At 40.2% G+C, this 15,764-nt stretch overlaps 2 protein-coding genes across 4 annotated transcripts in view; one reads left to right on the top strand and one right to left on the bottom strand.

Moving 5' to 3' along the window:
- Positions 1-1,364: 1,364 nt before the first annotated feature.
- On the top strand, positions 1,365-13,673 carry gja8a (gap junction protein alpha 8 paralog a). The gene is given in 7 exon segments (XM_058622491.1): positions 1,365-2,611; positions 3,104-3,126; positions 3,129-3,176; positions 10,297-10,389; positions 10,508-10,822; positions 11,819-11,927; positions 12,034-13,673. Coding segments are annotated over 7 exon segments (2,136 nt in total). The 5' UTR covers positions 1,365-1,373; the 3' UTR covers positions 12,344-13,673.
- The window catches only part of LOC131453620 (nectin-3-like protein), a 38,909-nt gene continuing 24,746 nt past the window's right edge, over positions 1,602-15,764 (bottom strand). For 2 of the 3 annotated variants that reach the window (XM_058622487.1, XM_058622486.1), the window contains exon 10: positions 13,772-15,408. The gene's annotated coding sequence lies outside the window, so the exon portion shown is untranslated. Of the gene's footprint in view, positions 2,712-13,771; positions 15,409-15,764 lie in introns of those variants that run through there. The other variant, XM_058622488.1, reaches the window with a different exon arrangement.

The raw sequence follows: 15,764 nt of genomic DNA, 5'->3' as shown, positions 1-15,764 counted from the left end.
AGTTTAAGTTGTAAAATGTTCAGTTTTACTATGTTAAAAATTCATGAATTTTGTCTCAAAATCATTGAGGAATTATTTTTATTTTTTTTAAAGATGCAATCAGTAATTTCTTCAGTACCTTATTGCAAATGCCTGTGGATTATTTTGTTGACATAACTGTCAACACTTTGAAGTAGTAAATTGTTCAGTTATACTATGTTTAATTTTTTTAAGATAGTCTCAAAATCAATATTGTAATAGATGGTGATATCCTTTTTTTTATTATTGAATTAGAATTTGTTTGGATATGCAGGCTTCATAAAGAAAACTGGACAAAAATGTAAAATTGTTTTAATGTTAGTGAATAGACATAAAGTGTCATTCATCCCTGCTGGAGTCAATGTTTTTGTCTCTGACCTGCCTCTGCTCTATTGCCGGGCATCACAGAATAGCCGGACGCACATGCTGCTGTTGTTTCATCTACTGTAACTGCACTTTTGCATACCACATACTGTATACTGTAGGTGTAAGGATACTGCATGCATGGAGCTGGACTGCTGTGCTGTGGACCCACTGCCCCGACCGCACAGTGTCCATGTTGGTGTGGGAGCCTGAGGCCTGCTCCCATACATCCCTGCTTTGTCTCTGCTGTTCCTATTGTCTACTGCGTCACCACGCGTCGCCCGGCAAATAAAGGCCGTCTGGCTCCAAGCTTAAATATTGCAGCAAACTAAAAACCAACCATCAGAGCCGATTCATTCACATCTGCTCAGTGGGGCGACAAGGACAGGGCTTTAGGTGAGAAAGAGGGCAGAAAAAAGTTCACTTTTCACTGCCGAGTGCCAAGAGAACGGGACAGGACTCAACTTCGCCGGAGCCGCAGCTGTGGCAAGTTGGCCATTTGATTACATTCAACCTAAATCATACAAAACAAGGCACTATATATTGCTAATTGATCTCCCTTTACAGATGTATTTATCTAGGAGTTTTTGTTAGGAGCTTTTTGGAGTAAGATAAAGACACTTTTTGGTTTGAACTTTTGTTAATGTTCGACGAGCTTCATAATGTTGACAGGGAAGAGAAGAAGCAGCCTTCAGTAAAGCTTTAAGTATTTTTACATTATTTGATTGGATTTAAATCTTGCATTATAAAAAAAAATAGACTGCAAAGCCACGATTCCAGATTTGAGAAAGTTTGGCATTTTTATGGAACTCTTTTAGAAACCCATGCAGTAGCATGCCATTGTCGTTTAGGTTTGATTTTTTGACTTTTTCAGGTTTTCCTCTCCCACATTTCTTACTTTAATCACTCTCTGTTCCCCTCCCCCCTGTCCACCTGCACCCTCCATCTCCCTCCATACCCCACCCTTCACTCTGCAGTGCTACGGACCGATCATGGGTGACTGGAGCTTTCTGGGTAATATTTTAGAGGAAGTTAATGAGCACTCTACGGTGATCGGCCGGGTGTGGCTCACGGTGCTCTTCATCTTCCGTATCCTCATCCTGGGCACAGCTGCGGAGTTTGTGTGGGGTGATGAGCAGTCTGACTATGTCTGCAACACACAGCAGCCTGGATGTGAGAACGTGTGCTACGACGAGGCCTTCCCCATCTCCCACATCCGCCTGTGGGTGTTGCAGATCATCTTTGTGTCCACACCTTCTCTGGTGTATGTGGGTCACGCCGTGCATCACGTCCACATGGAGGAGAAGCGCAAGGAGCGTGAGGAGGCAGAACTTAGCCGGCAGCAGGAGCTGAGCGAGGAGCGTCTCCCACTGGCACCCGATCAGGGTAGTGTCCGTACCACTAAAGAGACCAGCACAAAAGGAAGCAAGAAGTTCCGGCTGGAGGGCACTCTGCTGAGGACCTACATCTGCCACATCATCTTCAAGACACTGTTTGAGGTGGGCTTTGTGGTGGGCCAGTATTTCCTGTACGGCTTCCGCATCCTGCCACTGTACAAATGTAGCCGCTGGCCCTGCCCCAACACAGTGGACTGCTTTGTGTCACGCCCCACAGAGAAGACTGTCTTCATCATCTTCATGCTGGCTGTGGCCTGCGTCTCACTCTTCCTCAACTTTGTGGAGATCAGTCACCTCGGCCTGAAGAAGATTCGATTTGTCTTTCGTAAGCCAGCACCGGCTCAAGTTGAAGGCTCAGCCCCACTGCCACCACAAGGGAAAACCCTGCCCCCCCTGGCTGTGGCCTCGCTGCAGAGAGCAAAAGGTTACAGCAGGCTGCTGGAGGAGGAGAAAGCTCCCACAGTAACTCACCTCTACCCTCTCACTGAGGTGGGCATGGAAGCTGGCAGAGTGACACCCCTCTTCCAGGAGCTGGAGGAGAAGGCGCAGGAGGTGCTGCCCATAGAGCACATCTCCAAAGTGTATGATGAGACTCTACCCTCTTACGCCCAAACCACTGAGACAAGTAGGATGGCACTACACGAGGAGGAGGCACAGGAGGTTCAACCAGCAGAGGCAGAGCGAGTGGAGGAAGCTGTGGATGAGGATGTGGAGGTAGAGGAGGCTGTGAACAGGGAGGGTGTAACTCCAGTGGGGGCAGGGATGGAGGCTGCAGATACGATAGAAGACACCAGACCGCTGAGCCGACTGAGCAAAGCCAGCAGCAGGGCCAGGTCAGACGATCTCACTGTATGAGCCTGAGAGAGAGAGAAAGAAAGAGAGAGAGAGAGAAAGAGAGAGAGAAAGAAAGAGAGAGAGAGAGAGCGTATACACCTGCACACACAAAATTTTCATCATAAGAGAGAGAAAGAGAACATGAACCAAATTCACACACTCTCGAGCAAGCGGATCAAAAACAAAGAACTAAGGTGGATAGAAAATAATATCAATAAAGAAAGATTAAAACCTTACAACCAGGCAACGACAATATCTATCAAATGACAAAAAGAATACGAGTGATAAAATGTGGTCAAAATGTGAAAAAGACACTTGCAGGTGGGAAATGTTTTTACTTGATAAAAATCCATGTTCAATTTTTCGATACATCTTTTTCTATTGAAAAAGTTTTAATCATAAACGAGGGAGGTTCAAACATTTTTTTAAACGGGGTTCGCATGGATCGGGAAAAGAGGGTTATAATGTATTTGTGTGTACTTTGGCTGTAGTAAGGCACTGACTTTCATTCCCAATCAGACAGTGACATACTGCAAATGCAGCATGTGGCTGCAAACGCTGCGGGTGAGAGGACTCTTGTATTGACAACACCACCACAATTAAGTGCTGGTACATTTTACAAGTATAGTGCTCTTTGAGGAGAGTCCATTTTCAGGTTGGGAAAGTGTGTACCTTTTTAATTTGTACATTCAGAGGTTTAGACTCTGTGCAAGGCCTCATAACACCTCATCTATGCATCCGTGTACACGGGATTCTTTCAAGTGATGAGAGAAGTAGCACAGCCAGAGCTGAGTTAGTGAGGGGGGGGGAGAAAAAAAGACCACATGTTGAATGTCTTTTTCAATGTGAATCTGTCTCTTCATTATAGCCCCGCTTATGTTCCGTTTAGCCTTGTCCTGTCGACCGTGATATCAGCTGTTCATGGAAGAGAGCAGGGCTCATTTCGCTCTATCAGAGAATGAACTACAGCAGCAACCTCAGGCCAAATCCTCTCTTTTCGCGCTATACAAACAGGCGTCCGGAAGATAAAGATCGTGCACCATCAGCACAAAGTATTGATGGAGGCGAGACAATAAAAGAAACCCGCACTCTGAAATGAAAACAAGCATCCTTGACCTGGCTGTGAAAAAAAATCTTTTTACTTTATTTAACGTGACTGTAGTTTGTGCTTTGCCGCACAGGAGCACGGCATACGTGTAACGTGCTTTCAAATTTAAAGAGAAACAAACAACTAGGGGCAACTCCACGTGTACATACTGCCCCATTATTTGTCTAATAATGTACATAAAGTGCAGAAAAGCTGTTCTTAGTCATTTCACTGTGTAGAGGACACACAAGGGATTTAATCTCACCCACTCAATAAAGACGTAAAAATGGCCATGCTGTGGTATCATACATCGATCACAGTAATCATTTATTTCTTTGGAAATAATTAGGGAGTATTAAATAAAAAAAATTAAAATTGTAGTAGGCATTGAAGGATGCCTTACATTTATATTTATTAAAAATCTTCCTCTCACATCCTCCAGATTTGTTTATTCAAACAGCTGCCATTCTATGATTTCCTGTGCTTTATTTGTAAATGTAAGCTCTCACAAGTTGTGGTTATGTGATTATTTTTGCTATAGGGCCTATGTGAACTTGACGGTTTGCTTGCTTTTCTTCTTTTTTTTTTTCTTCTAAATGTAAGTTTTATTTCCATATGCGGCCCCGTAGAAAACACACACACATACACACGCACACACGTGTGAATGTAAAAACGTACAGTAGATGGCGCTGTTTTGAGTTGCAGTTTTTTTTTACACACACGATTTTGGGGGTATGATGAAATGGCTCAAAGACAAACTCTGAGAGAGAAGGCAGCTTTAATCCCTTTTTGACCCCCAGCCTCCCCTTTATCTCTCACTGAAAGAGCGCCTTCAGTCAATCACCAGATTTTTAGAACACATTAAAGGATTTAACAGTGTTTCAATCAAAGCCTGATGTTGGTCCTTGTGTACACCAATATGACTGGTGAAGTATGATTTATTATCATTATTATTATTTTTTTTTGTATAAGATTTTTGCATTGCCTGTATGTTTGTAAGAAGACAAGATTCATCTTTGGAAAGAAAAACAAATCCTTTATACTAACTCGTAGTCGTCTTTTCTGATAGATGTGTGACAGTATCTTCTTTTAAAATGTGAACCGACACAATAAAAAGTCACACGTGGTCTAGAAGTGTTGTGTCAGTGTTTCTCTGCAAAACACATCCACACTGTTCCAATTTAAACTGCTGTAAACAAAGCTGTTTGTGTGTGTTTATCACTGAAAAACAGGCTTGCTTTGTAAAAATAAACTCACAAAATGTTGTTGTTGTCTTTTTAAAGGAGCCTAAAACAGTAGCTAATTTAATTTTTATGTTGCTTTCTACTTTCTAAAAGGTATAAGACAGTAGAGACAGACTTCATTTAAAAGTTACACGTTAAATGTTGCCTTATGTAATATATTGTATATTAACATTATTGGGTTATATCATAATCATCAATGTATCCTATGTACATAAATTAAGGTTATAGTTGGCAGCTTGTGAGTCTTAATTCATTCATATTTTTTTGTATCTCCAAAGTAACAATTGACTTACTTTATGAGAAGGGTCAAAAGTAGAAAAAGGACATTTTACTCTAAATGGTGAAAATATATATATATATATATATATATAACAAGACATACATCAAGCCCTTAAATAAAGTAAATATATGATTCCACCCTGACATGAACTCTCAACAACAAGAGTAATACTATGCATTATTATGCACATGGTCATTATGACCACTAAGGGGCAGCATTGCAGATAATTTTCCCTAAACTCATGAAACCTTCCCCTAGATTTCTCACTGCAACATTTCAACATCCCATGACCATGATGAGGCTTATTTCATTTTGGGATAAAAAAAAACACGAGTGCTTGAGTAACATTTTTGACATATTATGATTAACATCATGGTCTATACTTAGAAATATAACCTCCAGTGATTTCACTTGACATCTACTCAACCACTAAATCAATTCTTTCTTCACACATGTTCAACATTTAAAATCTGGATGACCCGAGTTTTCAGTACAGGGGAAGAACTAACCAACCAAACGTAATAACAGGCAACATTCCTGGACTTCAAAGAAGATGCATTACATATGTGGTAACTGTGGTAATACCATACCCCTCAATCCACTGGTACCACATCAGACTACATCATAACGTCCAGGTTAGACGGGCATTAGTGACGCATGACTCTCTGACAGAGGTGACCTGACTCTGAGAACGACAGACTATAAACCATTCTGAAATGTACCACACGAGAAAAGCTGTTTCTGGCTCTGCTAGCCCCGCCTCTACACGGGGTCGTCACAGCACAAAAAAATTGAAACTGCTGAAAACCTAGGAAAGCAAATACACACCTCAATAAAGTGACCTGTGTCCTGTATCCTCCCTGCCATTGTTGTTTAACAGCACGACGGTGACTAGGTAGCTGTCGAAAAGACATGCTTTTTATTGATAACTGGAGACCTATCTGTCTGCTAAATAATGATTATAAAAAGATGGCGTTGACATTTGCCAGGAGAGTTAAAGAAACTCTTGACACAATTATAGATGAGACACAGTCAGGCTTTATGAGGAATAGACACATCTCTAATAATATTAGGTTAGTATTGGATATTCTTGACTACTCTGACCTGATATTTGAAGATGGCTTCATCCTTTTCTTCGATTTCTATAAGGCCTTTGATACTATAGAACACCAATTTATTTTTCTCTCTTTCAAAAACAAATGGATTTGGAGATTGTAATATACAAACTATTTGCAACATTCCGATCAAGGAAGAAGTTACATACCTGGGTATTCTTATCTCAGATCAGAAAGTGAGATGTCCCTTAAATTTTTCTCCAATCATTAAAAAAACAAAGGGATTTGTCTCTAAAAGGCAGAGTGTGACTTACCAAGGCTGAAGGGATATCTCGGCTTACATACGCAGCTCTCTACACCTGGATGTTAAAATTTGGAAAGATATTGATAGGATGCTTTTTGACTTCATCTGGACGTACACAGGTATCTGATTTCGAATAACAGAGATATTTTATATAGAAACAAGTCACTTTTTTTGAGAACTGGGTACAGAATCAAATTCTGCTGGTGTGCCAGCTTTGTAACGAAGAGGGGCGGCTTTTGTCCTATAGAGAGTTTCTTTTAACATATAATATTCCAGTTACGCCTCGAGAATTTGCAATCGTATTTGATGCCATTCCATCAGGCACGATAATGCTTTTTAGAGATACTGGCAGAACTCCTCCCACTCCTGTCTCCCTCCCTACTGTGGCTGAATCACCTGTTGGAAAGATCTGTTTTTCTAAACTTCCTCGAAATAATAAGAACATTCATGCTCTGTTTCAGAAAGAAATTGTTTCTATTCCAAATGTTGTATTTTATTGGAACAGATTTGTGAACTACATTGATTGGAAAAAAGTTTGGTTGATTCCTAACAAATACATGATAGTAAACAAGGTGAAAGAAGCATCGTTCAAAATAATTCACCGATATTACCCTGCTAATCATTATATGACTAAATTTAAAAGAGACATAAATACAAACTGTTCTTTTTGTGAAGACCACCCAGAAACTGTTTTACACCTCTTTTGGTATTGTTCACATACCAGATTTTGACAAAACTTCAGCAGATTCATTATTGACCATATTTATAAAGACTGTCTTATTATGGGAGAATGTGGTATTTTGCTTTTATAGAACTCAAAATAGAGAAAATATGTACTTCATTATAAATGTTTTAATTCTATTGGCAAAATTCCATATTCATAAATGTAAATTCAGTGGTAAAAAACCTAATTTTGAAGTTGTGCACTATATTTCCTTGATTTCTGGCTCTAACAACAAGAAGGCAATCAAGACTGTCAATGTTTGGTCCTCTTTTTCTTTTTAATAATTTATTAGCTACCCTGGCAAAATTGTATTTCTCCTGTCTGTGCCCATTGATTGTTCACTAATGCAGTTTGATTCTTTGATCATTTATGTACTGTAACCCTTTTGCAATAAAGATCTTTTAAAACTCAAAAAAAAAAAGACTAGGTAGATGTCACTTGACCTGAGGACAGACGCTCAGTTGAGTGAATCCTGAACTAATCATTTCTGTTTCCTGTCCTGCTGACTGAACTTATGCAGCTGCCTGCCATGTGGCGAAGGAAGGTACTGCATGAAAATAGAGTTGTTCCGATTCCGATACCAGTATCGGAAATGCCTCCGATACTGCCGTAAAATGTGGGCATCGTATCGGCGAGTACTGGAGTCCATGCACCGATCTGATAGCACGTAATTTATTAGAGCTCCGTTAGCTCTGATACGGTTCTTCTTTGCCGCTCTTGAAACAGTTGCGCTGTGCTGTTTTAGAGGTGTGAAGAAGAACTGATCACCCGACACCTGTAGACAAGGCGCTAACGTTAGCTCATCATGTCGGCGGTTTGGCAGTATTTACCAGTTAGCTCCGTTAGTGTTGTTAGCTGCGCTAGCTCCGTTAGCGTGCCTACAGTCAAACTGGAGCGGCCGTTTATTAAACGTAAAGAGCAGCGCTACAACTAACCAGCGTACCTGTGTCCTGCGTATGTATGCCTCTGTTTTTAAAGTTTAGCGTTACTTCAGAGACTCATTTTAAAAATCTGCCAGTGCTGCGGTGTTTGGACCAGAGTCAAAACAAACGTACAAGCTGAAAAACGAAATAACATATCACTGGTAAAAATAAATGGTGTCCATTTGCTGTATTCGTTCATGTTTTAAAGAGGGTTAAACCTGAGCCAAACCTTACCACCAATGATAATCATATCAGTCATGCAGGCGTAGTATGATATATTTTTTTTTATAACACACTGGTATCGGTACTCTGTATCGGCCGATACCCACAGCACAAGAATCGGTATCGGGAGGGCAAAAAATCGGAACATCTCTACATGAAAATGAGCGAACGAACCACTCAGTTGAGTGAGTCATGTTAATTGGCAAACTAATCATTTCTAATTTCTGAACTAATCATTAGCATGTTCATGTTGCAATGTGACACTTGAAAACAATGCTTCTACTGTCGTCTGGGATTTGTTTGACCTGTTGTTCACAATTATTCCTTGACAGAAAATGAAGCAGTGGCTACATTGTACAGTCTAGAAGAGAAAACGTCTGGGAATTTGCTTCAAAGTTTTTTGGCTATCTGTCTGTGAGCCGCATAACTGAACAAGAATAGAACCAGTGTGTAGGGAATGTTGTAGGGAGGAAGGGTGTGGCCAGACAGCCAGTTTTGATTGGATCACAATGAAATGATGTGTCTCAACAAATTTAACACCAGACTGCCACAGGCGTGGTCACCAATAGGAAAACAATAACACACAACGAAAGGGCAGCAACAGTAAATATGAAGTGGTGCTGCTGTGAGGTGACAAGCTTTAGATATAAAGTCAAGTCAAAACACATGAACTGTTTGGATCTTTAATATGAGCTCATGTGGAGACTGCTAACATGCAGGTGTGGTCAATGCTGGAGGCTCTACCCAGGAAATTCCTGAACCCTTTCAAAATAACACACCATCTGCAGGGGTGTTTTTTACTGCTAAAAAAAGATTGTTCCTGGAAAAGTGTCTAGTTTCTGTAGTTCCTGTGGTGGAAACATGCCTTTAAATCAACTGGTGCCAATCCCAGCTGACAAGGGCAAGGTACACGCTGGACAGGTCACCAGTCCATAACAGGGCCACAAAGAGACAAACAATCATTCACTCTCACATTCTCACCTATGGTAAATTTATAGTGTCATATAAAGCTCCTTTTTGGACTGTGGGGGGAGGCTGGAGAAAACACATGCACACACACAGATAACTTTTTTCTACAGTGCTAACCACTACAACCGTGTGGCCCCTCAGGATGTCAGCTCTGTGGATGTTTCCGCTTAGGTTTCATTTGATATTTGAAACCACCAGTTTACATTTTCGTTTCGAAACGTGCACCCAGGGTTGAAGCAAGACGAAACAGGACAAACAGTTCTTAAACATGAAAATGAAAAAGGGTGTAAGGTAATCCAAGGTCTCTCACACAAATTCAGATCAACTTTGTGCAACATCCAAGACATTAACAAGCAGCAAACCCACCTATGTTACGTCACTATTCACTTCCTGCGTTACAACAATTCTGCTGTGCATGGGTAGGAGAGGGGGTCTGGTCAGGTTGAGCACGCATCAGTCACACTGACAGCTGCGTTCATCCGTTGTCAAAGACATTATCATTATTATCATCATAACAAGCATACAATTTTCATCTTTATGCTGCATTAGGTACATTAAGTTGAAGCGGTTTAGAGATTAGAATCTTAGAACAAGACAGCAAAGAGCAGCAAAGAGAGTCACCTCCGGTAAGAGAGCGGATGCTATATTTATCTCAAGATATACGAGTGAGGAGAGGATGTGATCTTCTTTTACGATACTCAGCTTAATCTTAACTTGTCTTTTCTAAAAGTCATACAGTATATGTTTATTTAACTCCGTTCTTTTGCCATATTTTGTGTTATAAATTTTGTTTTATAGATTTGTTATACTGAATGACTCGTGCCTCTCATTGAACACAGAGGACAAAGTTTACAGTCAAGTCATCTTTATTTCAAGGTGCTATGGAAGACTTTTATGGACATTTCAGCAACAAAAGGACATTGTCCCTGATATGTTGCATGTTCTGGATTTGTTCACATGCAGATGCAGGTAAGAGCCATTTACATTATCATTACTATTACTGTAAACTGTAGGGTGACATAATGGTGTCAAGATGTCTATGTGACGTTCAATTAAAGCTGTCATTCGATCTTTGACTTTCTCTCAGATGGCAAAACCATCTCAGTGGAGGTGGGCACCAATGTGACCCTGGACTGTAATGTGCCAAACGGCACACTCAACCAGCTCACATGGAGCAAAGATGGAGATCATCTCATCAGCTACAATCTGGAAAGAAAACTGTACATCAGCGAAGCAGCTAAGAGCCTTGAGATAAACCTATCTCTGTCAGAGAACCATCTTTACACACTTGTCATAGACAACGCCCACAAGAATCACACAGGAAACTACACTTGTGACATCACCTTGTTCGAAGGAGTGTGGGATCAGAAGTGGGAACTGATAATTAAGAGCCCAAGAGGTAATGCGTGCAGAAAAAGCAACACAAATGGGGGGGGGGGGGGCACTGAACAGAGTGAATATCCATCCTGGGTGATCCCACAACGTTCACTAAGTACAGGTCTGAAACAGTCCCAATACATCCTGAATGAATCCTCTGATGCCATAACAAAAAAACACATCCCGCAGTGAATTTGATGGTTCCCATCATTTTCAGACTCAAACCTTAGAATAAAAGGGAGACTTTTGTAAAGGACATTAAACACAGTTGCTCCTGTGGCTGCTCTCTTTAGATGCTCCCTGGATTGGCTAAGGAGCATGCAAAGCCAAATAGGGAGCACAATGCAGGAAACCCTGTACACGAGCAAGTCTAAGCATGACAGTGAATAACATTTTAAATTTTGAGCCCGTTATGATGCTTTTCCACTACATAGTACCGCCTCGGCTCGGCTGGACTAAATGTCGGCAGGGTCATCGCAGAAGGAAACCATGTAGTGGTAAAGCGCCATTAGTCTGATCTAAAAAGGTAGAGGTCGGGGTGGTAGCAGCAATTTGTTTGCAACCAGCAGCAGCAGCAGCAGCAGCAGCGTAAGGCAGCATTGGTGTAGCAACAAATGAGTGAGGTTGGAGTGTTATTTGTTGTGACTAATAGATTATTTTCAAATGAAGTTATTTTTGCCACCAGCAGAGTTGACACTTGGTGGCCAACAGCTCAATGCAATTGATATATCTTCGATCACTGAGACTCAAGAGAACCTTCTCTTCAAACATGATTCAAAGGAAAAATCTATTTTTGTGTAGTAACATGTGATGTTCCCATGAAGTGATAAAGTGTTTGAGGTATACTTTAAGAGACCACCTGACGTGACAGTACCACCTTCACAGCTTCCTTTATGAAACTAAATAAAATACATACCCAAAACTGAAGCAGCCCTGACATGACTGTGAGCTTAGTTTAGCAACTTATTACACAAAGGAACCTTCTTTTGTTTATTTTTTCCAGAGCACAATGAAAGTGGACACTGGAAACATATATTAATCCCTGTGGCAACAGCTGTTCCGATCGCATCTCTCCTGATCTTTACATTTTCTTTTATTCTTGTGCAAAGAATCTACAATCAGCATTCAGAGTAAGTGTATCTGCTCAACCCATACTCTCATAGATATGTACTGTTACTGTATGGATAATGGTGTTACACTGCTGGAATAAAACATAAATGCTGCTCTTCTTTACAGACAAAGGCGTCAGCCTCCCATGACAGGAATGGTAAACATACAACTATCATCTCACGTTAATTATCAACAATGCATGAATAAATGCATGAATAACATGAACGAAAGTTATTCTACAAGTATGTCTGAGTTGCAGTATGTATGCTGTCACCAGTGTTTACATTTTTCCTCTATTTTTTTTTTTCCCCCAGTGGCAGGAGGACACAGGGGAGCACATATACGAGAACAGCCTAGAAATGAATGTGAGTCAGCCAAGCAGTTATCACTACAAGCCCAGAGGTCACTGATTTTAAGTTCACTTGAGAAACTGTAAATGGATGGAGAAACCAAACGAAATGAAGCAGAAGAGTCAAGGGATAACTCAATGTGGATTTGTTGGATCTACTCTTAAAGGAATGAGCGCTTTATATTTATGATCTTCTCTACTGAGGCCATCATGTTAAACTGCCATGCTGTTTTTGCTGGGCAAACTAAATTACTCCTGAGTTTAAATGCTAAATAAAGACTGCCATAGGTTTCCTTTCATGCTTGGAGGGGAGAGGGGGGGTGATGGACAAGAATCTGCAACACGCAAATTCAGGTGTACTATGCGTGGCGTCACCAGACTGCTGGCCACTGATTGGTCAGAGTGCCGTCACATAGTGGTGGTCATTAGAGAAATGTTTGAAGATACTGTGTGAGTCCAGGAAACACAGATAAGCTGTACCTATCCATATAATATAACCTACCTATAAAACCCACATATCTTTTACTATGTTTGATCTAGTGACTCAGGTAACAGCAATAAAGAAGGCAAATCAACCCTTTTTCTCTCTCACTCACTTTTTGTCAGTTTTGTCTAACAAATTTAAAATATGAAATGGAATTTCTTTTTTAATTATATTTGGAGACAAGTCAATATTGAGAGGAGGGAAAACTCATCGAGTCATACTTGAACAGTAAGTGGAGTTAACTTAGAGTGGTTTCCGGTGGCAGCACACTCACACATGACGTTTTTCACACTGATAAGTGATAAAAGGCACCACACATGAATTAGGAATCTCTGAATCGATGATGCAGAGGCAGATTGCAGTTCAATACGAAATGGTGTCAAGTCGGGATGTTTTATTCTGAAAAGTAAACCGGATGCGGCTCTACTGTGATAGCCGGCAGAAAGTGCTGCGTATACACTCCAAGCCCCCCACCCCCCCGGCTAGAGGAGGACGGTTGCAGACAATGAACAGGGACAGTGATGAAAGCATGGGAAATTTCTAAAAGTAATGGGAGGTGTTTAGCCAGAGAAGGCAGTACATACACCCATTTTTAACACAAAATACGTAATTCAAATACTTTACACAAAACTACCAAGAGTTGGACCTGGATAACTAAATAATATTACTAGATAACCACATACACTAGTTTTAACCGGAAAAAAGTGGTTTAAGGGTTTAGATACTCGGATACTACAGAATTTACAGAATACTCGGGGTCAGAAGAACAGTGCCTCCTTTTCACAGATTCCAGTTACACCCACTAAACTTCTCTTCCCTGTGTGAAGACAAAAACACTTTGTCTCCACAAGACCAGCTGCTCGTGACAGCTGTTATTTTCAACCACATGATTCAAACTGATCCAAAGTCTGTTCCACTGATAAGCCTAGTCACACAACCTTGAAAAACTATTTTAGTAATGTTTAACAGAGGAACTGTAGTTTAGTCACATGTTTAAAGTGTAAACACAGAATAGTTTGAGTGAGCCTGAGGCATTTTAAATGTTTATTGTGATTGAAATGAACAGGCAAAAAAACAAACAAACCCCAAAACATAAAACATTTAACATTAAAATAAAAATGAAATGTACAACCACACGCAAAAAATCATCATCATTAATTATTTGAAATGCTTTAAAGACATGGAATGAAAAAACTACACAACCACAAACACATCAGTCAAAAATCTAGTATATTAGTCTACTAGAGATTAATGTACAGCATCAGGCTGTGATGAAGAGCAGGCTAGACCGGTACACTTACTTCTCTCTATTAACACAACACTCTGGTTTTTTTTGTTTTGTTCCCTTTTTTTAAACAGTCATGTTGAACTTGACTGACTACATGTATACATGACTAAAAATGTACAAAGTTTGCAGACTTATCTCAGGACTAAAACTGATGTGTCCAAACATCACTTGTTGTCTCTGGTGATCCTTTGAACACATTTCTTTTCATCCATAGAAATGGGAAATATCACTTTGGCTTCATGGTACAACACCCATTTATGTGTTTGACTCTCCCAAAATGTTGCACACTTAATTGGTCACTTTGTGTTTCCAGTGTTATTCGTCTTCTGGTTTGGGTTTGCAAAGAACTGACGACAAAGATCTTCATTGGTACCCTAAGTTTAACTTTACATTGTAACTTCAAAATAGTAACACACAAACCTAAAAAAAGCCTTGTTTAACAGTACACTACAAGAAGTGGCCAGTAGTGATAGATACTCACTGTATACTATGTGCAGCTATAGAAGAGGTACAGTATATACCAGCAAATGCAACAGGTGAGCAGCTTTTAGCTTTTTGACCAGCAAAATTGAATTGTACTTTTAGAGAACTCTAGAGTACTTCAGAGAACTGTTTTCAGTTCAGTACCACCGAAACAAGTTTATACAGATAGTGGTACCACAGTAAACATGGAGAATATTTATACTGAGGCAGGCATAACAGTATCAGTGTGGACAATTATATATCTGTCATCAATCTGTTCATCACATTGTTGTTGTTTTACAGCTTCTTCTCTTGAATTCACACATGTTTATTACTGTTTGTAACCATCCCTTAATTTATTACATTATATAAGAGGGTTTTTATCTGTGGTGATGTGAATATTGACTTACTCAACCCAAAACAAAATATGATGATTGATGACTTCACTAAAATGATGTATACGATGGGCTTACAAGCCCTCATTACACGACCGAGCAGGTTCACAACACAAAGTGCTACCCTAGTCGATAATATTTTCACAAATATTATAGGGAAAGGCATAACAAGAGGACTACTGATAAATGACATAAGTGACCACCTGCCAATCTTTGCTATCTATGACTGGAAGCACACTGTGACACAGACACCGAACAAAAACACATATAGAAGGGTCAGGACTGAAAAGGGGACGCTTACACTGAGAAATGAACTACTGAGGCAAAACTGGAACGAGGTCTACAAAGAAACAGATGTAAATGGCGCTTACGATTCCTTTTTGCATTTCGCAAACGCTGTATAATAGACACTGTCCTTGTCAATGTGGGGCCGAAACTGGCGAAGAACATTCCTGACTCACTCCTTCACTGGCACCACTTTGATAAGGACAGAGACAGAAAGCCCAGCACAATGTTTCTCATCCTAGTGAAGGACACAGAGATTAGACACCTGGTCAACAAATGCGTAGCAAAAACATCAACTGATGTTGACGACCGCGACATGAAGCTAATTAAGAAAAAAACAAAAAAAACAAGAAGCAAATGTACCCAAACAATAGCTGACATTGATAAGCACAAATGTCAACACGTGAGCTAGAGTTACCCTAGAGCTACACTGCATCTCTGAGTGCTACCTGCTCCTGAAACATGTTTTGTCAAACTGTCATAAGAAAAAAAATAAAATAAAATAAATTAGTATGATGAAAATATGTATTGTACGATGAAAATATGTATTCTGTGGGTAATGGGGGCGGGACTAGATACGCTTTTGCTTCTCCC

Source organism: Solea solea, chromosome 2 (assembly GCF_958295425.1).
Source record: "Solea solea chromosome 2, fSolSol10.1, whole genome shotgun sequence".
NCBI classification, from domain to species: Eukaryota; Metazoa; Chordata; class Actinopteri; order Pleuronectiformes; family Soleidae; genus Solea; species Solea solea.
This window is presented reverse-complemented; position numbering and strand designations above follow the sequence as displayed.